Source organism: Rhopilema esculentum, chromosome 1 (assembly GCF_057945365.1).
Source record: "Rhopilema esculentum isolate cy_ngs chromosome 1, ASM5794536v1, whole genome shotgun sequence".
Taxonomy (NCBI): Eukaryota; Metazoa; Cnidaria; class Scyphozoa; order Rhizostomeae; family Rhizostomatidae; genus Rhopilema; species Rhopilema esculentum.
In genome coordinates this window covers 2946340-2959234 of record NC_142815.1, presented here as the reverse complement: position 1 = coordinate 2959234, position 12895 = coordinate 2946340, and the positions used below count along the sequence as shown (strand labels likewise).

The window sequence follows — 12895 nt, the reverse complement described above, 5'->3', positions numbered from 1 at the left end:
TGATGTATTTTTCAAAATTTTTCTACATCTTCTTTTTTGTAGGCCATTAACACGTTAAGAAATGCAACCGATCGATCAAAATTCACCTTTGAAACTTTTGGACAGACAATGCTGCTTGAAGCTGATCCATCGATCCTAACCCCCCTGACACTTTCAGCGTCGTCAATAGCAACACTTGGAAATAACAATGTGCCTCCACTTGGGGCTGAGAGAGAGTCGGTAGGTCTACCAGATATGAGCCACAAGTCAATTCATATTTTCTCCGTCAATTACGCTACTCTTAGCTCGTGTCCAACCTTAGTTGCTTTCTTTCTTTTTGGTCCAACCCTCAACAATCAGTTGAAAGTAAAAGAGCACGAATCATATTGTATAAAACTGTCCGGCAATTCCCTCAAAATTTATGTATCAGTCTCACAAAAATTGTATGGTAACCATTATTCTGATAAAAGTAGATATTGTCGGCCTAAAGAAAACCGATGAACTCTGGCGTTTGACCTTCGACCTCGACCTTTAACTTTAGCCTTAATTCTCGTCTTCATTTGTCTTTCACCATCTGGTTTGTGATATGTCATTATCCGTGGTTATCCGTCTTTATGCACTACTAATACTCTTTTATAGGAACTTGTTCGAGTTGAGCTGCCCAAGAAGGATGGCAATTTTGGCATTGGATTTACGGTTTGTTTCTCTCATTTTGTATTTTACATTTCAAAATTCTATAAATACTCTATTGTACATTTCTGCAGTATTTTACAAGGCGTTTTGGTATCAAACTTTGAGCTTATTTCCAGTCCAGGTTAGTAAACATTCCCTTGCCTTTCTTTCTTTGCCTTTTTTTCTTTTTCATTTGTCTTTTTTACTATTTTTTCATCCTTCTTTTCAATAAATGTTTTCGTTATTCAATCATTTCTTTCTAAATCTGTTTTTTTTCTTTCTCTATCCAGTGCCTTGTTTCCTTCCCTATCTGTAATGTGTGTGATTTGGTTGTTTTCATAATTTTGTTTGTTTTTGTAATATTGTTGTTTTGTTTTGTAGTTTTGTAATTCTTTTCGTTTTTGTAGCTAATGTGTTTTTGCGATTCTGTTGCAGTAATTTTGTAATATGCTTTTTTTCTGTAATTTGCTTGTTTATGTAATTAGGTAATTAATTAGGTAATTAGGTTATTTTTGTAATTAAGTAATTTTGTAATTTTATTTCAGGGAGGCCCAGAGCTTGGCGGCATCTACATAAAATCATTCTTGCCGGGGGGCTCCGCAGAGGCAAATGGACGGATAGCCATTGGTAAATAAGATGACCTTTTATCGCTTAACCTCTTCTTCACCGCTGAGTAAAACCTTCTTGAAAATATTCAACTTAGCTCTTGTATATGTCCTTTGAAATCATTTTTGATAGATTTGTGTTGATCTATCGACATGAAGGATGATTTTTATCCAAAGACGGTTATCTAGAACATTGTAATAGCTTAACACTATTATCATACAGGTGATCGACTGGTAGAAATTGGAAATACCAACGTGGAGACATTCACACGAAAACAAGTATGGCTTTAACCCTATCCATTAAACTTTTGCATTGCATTCTTTCCATTACAGTTTAGCACCAGTCATTTGAAATAAACCGATTTACTATCATGTTTACTAGATATTGCTATCATATTTTGAACTAATTTTAAGCGATAACATAAATTTAATCTTGTTAAAACTTGCCCCTTGATATGTTATCAGACATTGAACTTATCATCGGAACTAGTTCCTAAAGATAGAGGTCAAAAAGGATGCTGGTAGGACTACTACAGTGCTGTAACTTGCGTATCCTCTCCATGGTATCCTTTGATATGGAACCTTTTTTATATGGCTCTACAGAAAGACTAGCTGCTTTTGTGGTTTTTACCAGTCTACAGGAATTTGTAGCTTTCACAGTTAGGTCACTGGCATTCTACGAGTGTACTTAAACAAGCTAATCTAGAATTCTGCTACACTTAAGAAAAATTAAAAGCCAAACAACTCCACATGAGCATAATATCACTTTGGATTTCGCTGCTAAATTAGATAACCAGGCGTTTTCTATGCTTATTTTTGACTGATAAAGATTAATGTTAACTGGAAAAACCAGATGGTGCAAAAAACTATAATGGCGACATGTTTCGGATTATTGGCAAAGCCCGATCGTCGTTACACCTAGCAGTTTTGGAATCTATCTACATAAGCACGAAAAAACCGTTACTGTGTAGACAAAAGGAGTTCGTTTTCACCTTAGGACTCCATTGGTAACATTCTCAATAGGTAAGCGGCACTGATTGGTCAACCTCAACAGTCATGTGCTCGTGTTTCTGATTGGCCTATTTCGATCCACAACTGGGTATATATATTTGGTAGCGGAGAGTTTTCGGTCTATGTTCTGACGTTTTCAACACTGAAGAGTGTCAGACGAAAAGCTTTAGTTTTCTAAATGTTTGCTTTTTTCAAAGCCATATTAACTGGTGTATAGAATAGGACAGTTTTAGTTGCTACTCCAAGTTTCACGCTAAGCTAAGTATTATCATAAGTAAATAGCAATAAGTATGTTTTATTTATAGACAAGGCATATTGACTAATGTTTTGTTAACTGGTGTGTTTCATTGTACACGATGCTTTAAAAACAGAACTGTACATGATCTTTATAGCCGGTACAAGCCAATTTATAATGTTTATTTAGGTACAAGACATGCTGCGAACATCCTCTAACGTGGTTACTTTGGTCTTGGAAAGGTACAAGAAGATTCCCATGAATGACGTCATGCACTATATTGATCCAGAAAGGGTTCTTGCTTCCAACCAGGTAGATTATGTTTTGCTGGTCTGTAAGGCAGAGCTCAATCCCTATTGATGAAACTTATAGGTTTTGATGAAAATATAACAAGATGCGACCCCCTTCCTAGCGATAGTCACAGGAGTTCGAGTGAAATTTTTACCAAAATTTTTTAGCAGAGCAAGCTGTTTTTATCACGTGACCCCTATGGGGCGTGTCCATTCAATTTGAGATAGAGGCTAGACATTTTTATCTTGTCTTTACCCAGGCTAATTTTCCTAGAATTCATTGGGGGCTTCGACAGAATTCTTGTATTTGCCAAGGCTAATTTTACTATAATTCATTGGGGTTTTAAGAGAATTCTTGTCTTTTCCGAGGCTAATCTATGTACCCTACCGTAGGGCCACTGGCAAGCCCTATAGGGGATTCTTTTTTCTAACAAGGGATATCTTGCCACTTTAGGGCAAATTTCTTTCATTAGTATGTATACCGTGGAACCTTATTTTTCACCTTTGTATGGTGATCTTTGCACTTTGGTTTTTATGCTGTAATTTTGCCAATATGTGAAATTTTTGTTGGACTTGTGACCTTGCCATGGTAACCAATGTACTGTAGCTTCATTCTTGTTTCTCGGAATTGCTACTTGTTTATGCAGGAAGCATTGTTTATAATCTTCAATTTCAATGTCACAATCGCAAGCCACAATCTCCCGAGTGCACTGTGATCTTAGCATTGTGTCTTCTTTGTACTTTGACCTTGTGACCTTTGAACTGTACCTCATGTAGTATAACTGTACCTTATGTAGGAATCCTTATGTAGTATAATTTTCTTCTTATCTTTCAGAGTTACTTCTCAGTTTCGTTGGTGAAGAAGAATGAAAGCCTGGGCTTCAGTATAACGGTAAAAAGCTATATAAACCCATTTGTTGCACCTGGGAAAACACTCTAGAGGTCAATGGCCAAAAAAAATAAATAGGAGGAGACACCTTGGAGATTAAGAAAAATTGAAAAATTAATAACTGGGGGCATGTTTATAAGGCATTTATGTTTAGAATTGTACACAGTTGTGATATAGGATACTAGTGTTTGTACCCAGGGGTGCCGACCTAAAAAGTTAGTAAGGGGGGCTGTGCTGTAGGCAACTTCGAGATGCCACACCCACGACCACACCCTTTTACACTCAGTATACTTGCATTTGTGTTATTGACTCTCTGCTGTGCGTAGGAAGCATTCAACCCAGTCAATGACACAAGCAGACTGATAATAAATTGCTCATTCATCAGAAATCTACATTATAATAGAGGGTTGCCAACACAGAATTCGTGCAACCAAATCTGAACTCATTTATTCAGGGGGGCTAAGCCCTCCAAGATTTCTCTGAATTTTAGCAAGGGGGCTGGGATGTTCCATGTTTTCTGAGATGTTCCATGTTTTCTGTAACCTCAATATATACGATTGTCTTTGACAGGGCGGTCATGAGTTGGGCGGAATATTTATAAAATCATTGAACATGAATGGACCAGCGGCAATGGACCGCAGGCTCGAAGTCGGTAAGATTTTCTCCGTTCATATTCCAAATGCTCATGGCGATCTTTCGCTAGTTCCAAAAAGATAGCAGTCAACAAGGATGCTGGTAGGACTACTACAGTGCTAAAACTTGCGCCTATCACTTTAAACCTGTGACGCCTATTGACATTTTGTCTAATGTGTTTCCATTATTCTTGCCCATATTAAACTGAGATTGATTTAGGTAAAAAAAAAGAGGTCAAAGAGGATGCTGGTAGAACTACTACAGTGCTGTTAAACACAAGGTTGCTGTAGCTTGTGTTTATCAATGTGTAGTTAGAAACCTGTGACGCTCATTAACGTTTGGTCCAGAATGTTTCCATTAGACTTGTCAGTATGGAGCTTAGATTAGTTCGCGATACCTCTTACCCAATAAGAGTCACAAACGAAATGGCTGACACGTCATTTGTTTTTTAATCCACAGGCGATCGCATCGTTGCAATCAACAACATCAGTCTGGAAACAGCGACAAGACCAAAGGTAGGGCTTATCTTGTTTCGTAAATGTTTAGTTGTTCTTGTATCAAGATCCAGCTTCCAAAAAGTTTGAAAAATGCGTGAAAAAAGGTGATTCGGTTAACTTATACACTTTTCCTTCGCAGTGGAGATCTTTATCGTTATTTTGACCTTTGCACCTTTTTATCTTTAGCATATGCTTCCTTTGTCTAATCTCAAATGAATTTATTTGATGGAGTTAATTCTTCTTTATGTCTCTTCTCAAAGCTCTTCATTTGATTGACCTTCAGGCTTTCGGGCAATCAATTTGATATTTTGGAATTTTAGGAAGGTTTTATATTTAATTGACCTTTTGCCCTTTCAAGATTCGAAGTTGTATACAAACCATTTTGACCTTTGATCTTTCAGGCTTTGGAGGTCATACATTTAATTGACCTTTTACCTATTCAAGGTTCGAGGTTATATATCACTTTGACGTTTGGTCTTTCAGGCATTGGAGGTCATTCGTACTGCTGCATCGCCTGTCCGATTAATCATCGAGAAGTGCATGCCGCCAGAAAATCGAGATCCATCATCAATGCCAATGGATGAGGAGACAATGATTCGCCGATCCGATTCAATCAAATCATTGCCAACAGGATACTCAAAGAATGACAAGTATAATGTAGTTTAATCATGTAATCGTTCAAATAATCATTTGATCAACTGAATCAATACGCGGTAAATCAATCAGTCTTTTTTTGTTTTTGCACCAAGAGTCATAAATGCAATCATTGAATCAGAGAATAGTGATGATTGAATTATCGAGGCGTTTTTAAGCTATTTGTATTGACTGTTCATTGATCACTTGATCACTTAACCATAAACTAAGGACTTTATTCTAAGTTGTTTTTAAAGTAGTTTGACAAAGATGGATTCTTTTTCATATGAATGAATTATAATCAGCAGGTTTACAAAAAATGAGACTATTTTAAAGTTTAGCACATCAAATCTAAGTTTCAATTGCCTATTAAACGAATATGAAATTCCCAAGTAAAATTAATCTGATGTTCAGAACGAAGGTCAAAGGTCGCAGGTCATAAATCAAAAGACTAGAGGCCATAGGTCGTAGGCTAGAAGCGTTAGATCAAAGATCTTATTTTGAATGAAATCTTTTGATAGTGTATCATTACTTCTCAAGAGTTCTTGACTTGAGTTGCCTTAGCAGCACTTGCCATCTCTAGATGAGTTTAGCCATTTTTATTTACATTCTTCAAATTAAGAACTCTTTAGTTCTAGGTTGCCTGTGAAATTCCGTGGCCTGGCATTGTCAGTGCAAGACATTCCAGGAGTCAGTTTGAAAACATCGACAATGTTGCCATATGACTTTGACAGAACAGATGGACGACAACAAATGGCACCACAGCAACAGCAACAGATGCTGCTACATCAGCAGCAACAACAGCAGCAACAACAGCAGCAGCCATTCCCACCGCAGCAAAATGATGGGGGTCAAATGTATAACCAACAAGATGGTGGAAACTATGGAAATGAGGGGACGAATGTAATCAGAAAGTCAATGCTGGTGAGAATGCGAATTATTATACAATTATGCTTGTAAACTATAATAAAATTAATAGGTAATACTGCTTGCTAGTAAGTATTTGGCTTTGGGATGACCAATTAGAAGCCTTTAAAGGCACCGAGTCATGGTAAATAGGCCTTCTCTATAGGGGTTCGTTTGGTTTCGGCGTGATCGCTGCTGTTTCATGTGATATTTGCATCCGTTGTTGACAACTTGCTATTGATGGAAACTGTTATGTTAATCAGTACAAGGTGAGTTCATGTGACCAGTTCAAGGTCAACCAATAGCATCGCAGTCATGAAAATCATGACTCAGCGGATTTTGGCACTTATGGTATACCCAATCCATTTTATCATGACTCAATCCCTTTAATTGAAACAACGGTGTTCAGCTTATGGTGAGACGAGGTTTGTTTAAGATTTTGCCAAACAACGCCATGTCTAATTTTGTACCACTGATCTATAAAAAAGACTGGATCGAGCTTCTTCTGTGACCAGAGTGTCGCCATCCGAGGAGATGGCCTTCATTGTCACTCCTAGCAATGTTTTCAGTTGCTCTGGCCTTGTTCTTTTTCAGCACTCATACACACAGCAATGCAGCTCTGGCGTATCCATATCGTTGAAGCATTGGTTTTGAGGAATGGCTTCCCGCTTTGTTTAGGGCCCTTTCCCTTTTGAATTGAGCGGGACTCAAATTTTGGTGTTTCATGACATAAGGAAGCTCGATCCAGTCTTTTTTATAGATCATTGTGTTGTACAGATTGAATGTAACGCATACTTGGGAAAATTGACAAAGGGCGCTTCACTCTGAATGATGGAGCGAAATGCATTTTGTAGAGAATTTCATTCTTCAGGTGTGATGCATTTTTAACGTTGTAGAGTCATGGCATCATCCATAGAATGCTCTAACATTTTCATCTTTCAGCTATGCCATATCTTTCACTTACAATATTTTGTATTCTTTTTGCAACTTTTTGGCTTATCTTAGAACACTTTTGTCTTTCTTTTGCATTACTTTTGTTTTCATTGCGTTATGCTTTAGTTTCGTATTTCTTTGACTTTATATCTTTATTTTTGAATTTGTGATAAATGAACGAATGTCTATATGTTAGAATGCCGTTGTCTTTGTTTTCCTTTTGCTTTTTCGTATCTTTTGTCAATATTTTGTCTTTTTGCTCCAGTCTTTTTTTTATACGGCTTTACTTTTGCATACATGTCCTCATATTGAAATATTTTTATCTTCTACTAACAGTTTTTGTCGAAAACCTTTTCTGTTGATTAGCACATTGGATCCTTATTCTGAATATCTTTTACGCAGCCTGAAGTTTTTGTCGTTGATTTACCGAAAGTGAATGGCAGTTTTGGACTTGGACTCACGGTAAGTCTAACATACCATCTAGAAATATATCGGTTGTGGAGATCTTGCTCTAAGTTAATACGTAATGCGTCTAAAATTATGTGTCTTGCTGATAAGGTTACGGAAGATAACACTTTAAGTAGAGTTGCTTTTATTATAGTAAATTCATAAAAATTGTAATTTTTGCCCCATAACAAATATTACTATGATCATTACAGATATCTGTTCTTTTTGTGCACTGCAAATCAATAACCTCTAACAGGAATTCTTAGAAATCAGATATCTTCAAATCTTTTCTAAGAAATCAACAAGGAAGTAAACATTTGCTTTCTTCCAGGGTGGACCGGAAGTTGCTGGTATTTTTGTCAAAGCACTGCAGCCAGGTGGTGCCGCTGATCGAGATGGAAGAATTGTTAAAGGTTTTCACGTCAAACTTTACATCGTCTATGCTTTTAATTTCGTTTAATGCTAGTTTGTGCTATCTATTTGGAGAACCTTAAAATATAAAAAGCAAAGGACATTCCGTCTATTGCATTTCACTACGTGACTCTGCCCTCATTTCTAACAAGCAAAAGTTAAATGGTAGAAGGCACCATTGTCTGACCCTCAAAGGTTAAGGGTCAAAGGTTATAGGCCTTACATTGCGTTAACAGCAAATACATTTTCCATTTCTATATCTTCATAATTTTCAACAAAGGTTTGTTTGCCAATTCATTTAAGAGTTTAAAGAGGGTGGTACTGGGCTGCTGTTCCAAGTTGCAATTGATGTATTCGTTATGCACCAACTTCTCTTTCATATTGGAGCATTCAGGCTACAGAGTCATATTATTCAGGCAATTTTAAAGGTACTGTGTCCAGCTAAAGCAAGCGACTCTGCGGGGGCTTTTAGAAACATGTGATTTTTTATGTCATCGCCCCAGCCATTACGGTCGTTCTGTTTATCTATCCTGCTGGGAGGTTAGCTTTTCATGTGAGCAGTTTTGCATCGCAAGAATACTAACCAATCGCAAACCGTTATTTTGATGGGTGGCTTGACAAGTTGGGTATACGCAGTCCTTTTATATGGACACATTACCTTTAAGCTCGTTTTTATTGACTATACCGTTTATTTGTTACTATTTTGATTACACTCTTTATCTTCATGTAGATGCAAAACAAAGCCATGATATGAAATATTAAACGGTTCCTAATGTTTCAAACAGGATTGAATCGACTGGCTAAATGAATTGAATTGAATGATTGAATTGAATGAGTAAATGTTAATTTTCTTATGCAGGTGACCGACTTGTTGAGATAAATGGCAGAAGGATGGATGGATACAGCAAGAATGATGTAAGTAGCTCGGTGATCACTGATTTCGCATTGCATGGTCCACCGAGCCGGATAGCCTCGATATTTATATTACTCTGTTATATATTTGCTATAAATGACATATGTTTCTGGAGGTTGAAAACAATGTTTTCTAAATTGTCTGTTGTTTTAAGGACAGAAGCTTGTTGTTATCCGTAGCATCTCAAGAAGAACAGATTTATAAGGACCGTCATCACTGGATGGTTGGAATTAATAAGTTTAGTGGAACAATGACTGAATCTTGTACCAAGCCAAGACTCTATCTGCCCCATCGATTCTCAAATTTCGGCAGCTTTTGGAAAATCATATTATGGGTGGATGACAGAGAATCCGAATCCCTACATTCAAGCTTAAGAATGCCGAATCCCTATATTCCATCTCAAAGTAATTGTGTCGATCAAAGAGTTTGCTCTCCTTTACCTTTTAGGCCATTGAAATGCTAAAGTCTTCTGTTGGCATGGCAACACTTATTTTCGAACGCTATGGTTATCAGCTTCAACCGCGTCAGTTTTCGTCTCAGTTATCAAGTTTTGATGGGGTAAGTATCTCTGATATTGACGTCAATTGATCTGACGTAACGTCAGTTGATCTGATGTAACGTCATGTGAGAAAATGATGACGTCATAGAATTGTATGTTTAGAACTTTTGAAATTCGATCCTACAGCCTAAAAGAACACCTAAAGTGTCATAAAATACTACCTAAAATTCGGAACTTGTTGAGTATATTTGCAATTTGGTTGAAAGATATGACCACTGAAAGACTTTGGTTAATGAATTACTATTGTTTTGGACTTGTGAATTTGAATGAGCCCGTATCTGTTTCATTTGTCTTTATCTTATTCAATTTGTAAGATATTTAACTGATATTGGATAGGAATATATTCTCACGTGTCCATATATCAGTCAATTTTCAAGATAACTAACTGATATTGCAAATATTTTGGCCACTCAAAAGCAACTTAAATAAAGGCATTTACTATTAGTGCTAGAGTTACTAAAACCAACTATTGATAATTTCATATTGTAATATTGTAAGGTGAATCTTTTAAGTAGTATAAACAGTGCTTTACTGTAAACATGACGTCATTCGTTTCCAGGACTGCGTTCCAATAGAACTTCAAAAGAAAAGAGGCAGCTTTGGGCTCTGCTTAACGGTTTGTGAAATATTTTGATATTTCATGTTAAAATTTTGTTATTAGGCCAATCAATATTAAAGTATCAATTTTATTAGTATGGACCAATATTGTTGATGTGTAAATAATATTTGATTGATTTTCGTCAACGTCCGTCTTTTGTTTCAATACCGCCTCAATTCTAACCCTGTTCAATCGTCCAGTGCAAGTTTGGAACCGCAGTGATTGACTTATCCCCCGTCCAGTAAGGAGCATATATTTTAGGCATTTAAAATTACAACGCATGCCTTTTTTGCATGAACTGTGAATTCAGTCCCTTGAGAAATAATAACAGTTTATATCTTTAATCTGCTAATGCTTTGTGAATCCAGATCCGTATCTTGTACTTATTCCGTATTTTCTTGGTCATTTTTCACATCAGGGTGGTCCGGAGATGGGGGGAATATATGTCAAGAGTGTTTTGCCTGCTGGAGCATCTGATGGAAAAATTGCCAAAGGTAAGCATAAAAGAAATTTAATATCAAAATGAGACTTTCTTTTCTTTGTTGTTGCTTATTCACATGCTTAGGAGGGTGGAGACAAATCTCAATACAATAAAATACAATTGAATATGGTACAATAAGATATAATATAATAAGATTTGATACATTATTATATGATAGACAATACAATACAATACAATACAATACAATACAATACAATACAATATTGTGCTATACAATACATTAAAATACAACATAGTCTCAAATGCAGTAGAGCATTCTCTATTTTTTCCTTGAGAATTAGCGAACTTTGAAATAATTCAATTCTTCACTACCTTAGGTGATCGTATTGTTGAAATAAACGGCATCGCTATGGATGGTTTCCTAAAATTTCAGGTAAGTCACATTACATGTCTCTCTGTTTGTCTATCTCTCTCTCTGTCCTTTAAAATGTCTGTTTGAATTAAAAAAAGAACCAACCGCAAGAAACCAACCACAAAAATGACTTCATCAATGTCGCTTATTTAGTTTGAAAAGATTTTCTGCTTCTTTACTTCATTTGAATTTTGATCATTGTCTATGTTATTGAATTTTTAGTGTGATGAAATTCTAAAAAAGGCTCCTAACACAATAACGATTATGGTAGAACGATTCAAAATTGCTGATGAAATTCCGCTTTTGGATGGGGTGAGTAAACCCTAGGCTTATGCTCGACCTTATTCATCCACCTTTGACCTTTAATCATTATTTGACCTTTGGATTCACCTTCTGTAACAGCCTATTTTTTATTGTGACACGTGTCCACTGAAATAAATCTTCCAGTTTGTCTTATTGGTCCATATGACCCTGTCAATCAAATAGAAACCTATCAGAAACCCGCAACATTTGTCAAAACTATGTGCCTTAAAAATTCTTTCTGTCATTCTGATTGGTTAAATAGACCTTGTCAATCAAGCATAATCCAATCAGAAATCTGGTACTGGGCATATAAAAGATTTCACTGGGCATATTGCCACGCATATGTACTACAAAAATCTTTTAGTTCTTCAAACTTCTCAACATGCATCCGTCATACGACGATTAGCCAACCAACTGTGGAGTTTGTTGCGAGGTATCCCAGCATTCCCTGCAAGAAATTGTTTGTGTGAACGTGTCTTGTAGTTATGCTCCATTAATGATTTTTCAGGATCTCTTCAGCGTGGAGCTGCGACGTGTAGAGTTGGGACTTGGCTTAACTTTAACGGTAAGCAGAAACAACAGCCAATTGATATGGTTTTTACTATTTATTTTGTTCTTCTGTATTTGTGGTGTGCGTGAAGAGGCAGGCTTAAACAAGAGGGATTTAAAATTATCTGTAATCCCTAGGTTGTCAATTTTTCCTTTTCTTAATTAGCTTCTTTAGTCGGTTTGACAGGGCGTATTTAAAGCGGCTTGTACGAGAGGGCGAAGCAATTTGAAGGTTTACCGTATACACATTGCTAGATTAATCTCGCCCAACCTAATCCAACCCAAACCAATTCAATCCAAACAAATCCAACTGAAACCCAGCCAAGCTAATTGAATCCAACCCAAACCATCTAATCTAAACCAATCTAGCCCAAACCCAGCCAAGCTAGTCGAAACCAATCCAAGTCAATCCAATCTAAGCCAAACCAGCCCAAACCAAGTCAAACTAATCGAAACCAACCAAAGTCAATCCAAACCAATCCAACTTAAACCAATCCAGCCCAACTCAGCCCAACCCAACCCAACCCAACCCAACCCAACCTAACCTAACCTAACCCAACTTAACCCAATCTTTGAATGCAATTACAATAAGGTATAAAGGCTAGCACACCGAAGCAACATTAAAACCACAGAATAGAGAGTATGTGGTATAACCACGGCCATGGTCACAAATTTCAAAGTTTAGATCTGTACGTTTAGAGTTGATCATTACAGTGTCATGGCTCTCTCGCTTTTAGGGTGGAATAGAAAAAGGTGGAATATACGTGAAAGGAATACTGCCAGAGAGCCCAGCTGAGCATTGTGAGAAAGTCAGGAGAGGTGAATATGTCATCAGTTTTAAAGAGGAAAAGCCAAAGATCACTGATTTTTTCCCAATATGATCTTTGCATCATCTACTTGTGGTGGATGGCCACTTCCCATCCGAAAGTTGTTTTAGTTTGTTTCATTTCTGCCAGTATAGCTCCGCCTAATAGCACG

General features: G+C 36.8%; 1 protein-coding gene across 3 annotated transcripts in view; it reads left to right on the top strand.

Moving 5' to 3' along the window:
- LOC135690294 (tyrosine-protein phosphatase non-receptor type 13) overlaps positions 1-12895 on the top strand; it is a 48786-nt gene that overhangs the window by 23066 nt on the left and 12825 nt on the right. For all 3 annotated transcript variants that reach the window (XM_065207808.2, XM_065207807.2, XM_065207809.2), the window contains 20 exons: positions 43-219; positions 619-675; positions 1197-1278; positions 1480-1535; positions 2692-2814; positions 3628-3684; positions 4252-4333; positions 4774-4829; positions 5295-5461; positions 6077-6368; positions 7686-7745; positions 8062-8143; positions 9001-9056; positions 9502-9612; positions 10173-10229; positions 10630-10705; positions 11031-11086; positions 11288-11377; positions 11877-11933; positions 12655-12736. In XM_065207808.2, the coding sequence (XP_065063880.2) occupies positions 43-219; positions 619-675; positions 1197-1278; positions 1480-1535; positions 2692-2814; positions 3628-3684; positions 4252-4333; positions 4774-4829; positions 5295-5461; positions 6077-6368; positions 7686-7745; positions 8062-8143; positions 9001-9056; positions 9502-9612; positions 10173-10229; positions 10630-10705; positions 11031-11086; positions 11288-11377; positions 11877-11933; positions 12655-12736 (1876 nt within the window). The remainder of the gene's footprint in view (positions 1-42; positions 220-618; positions 676-1196; positions 1279-1479; positions 1536-2691; positions 2815-3627; positions 3685-4251; positions 4334-4773; positions 4830-5294; positions 5462-6076; positions 6369-7685; positions 7746-8061; positions 8144-9000; positions 9057-9501; positions 9613-10172; positions 10230-10629; positions 10706-11030; positions 11087-11287; positions 11378-11876; positions 11934-12654; positions 12737-12895) is intronic.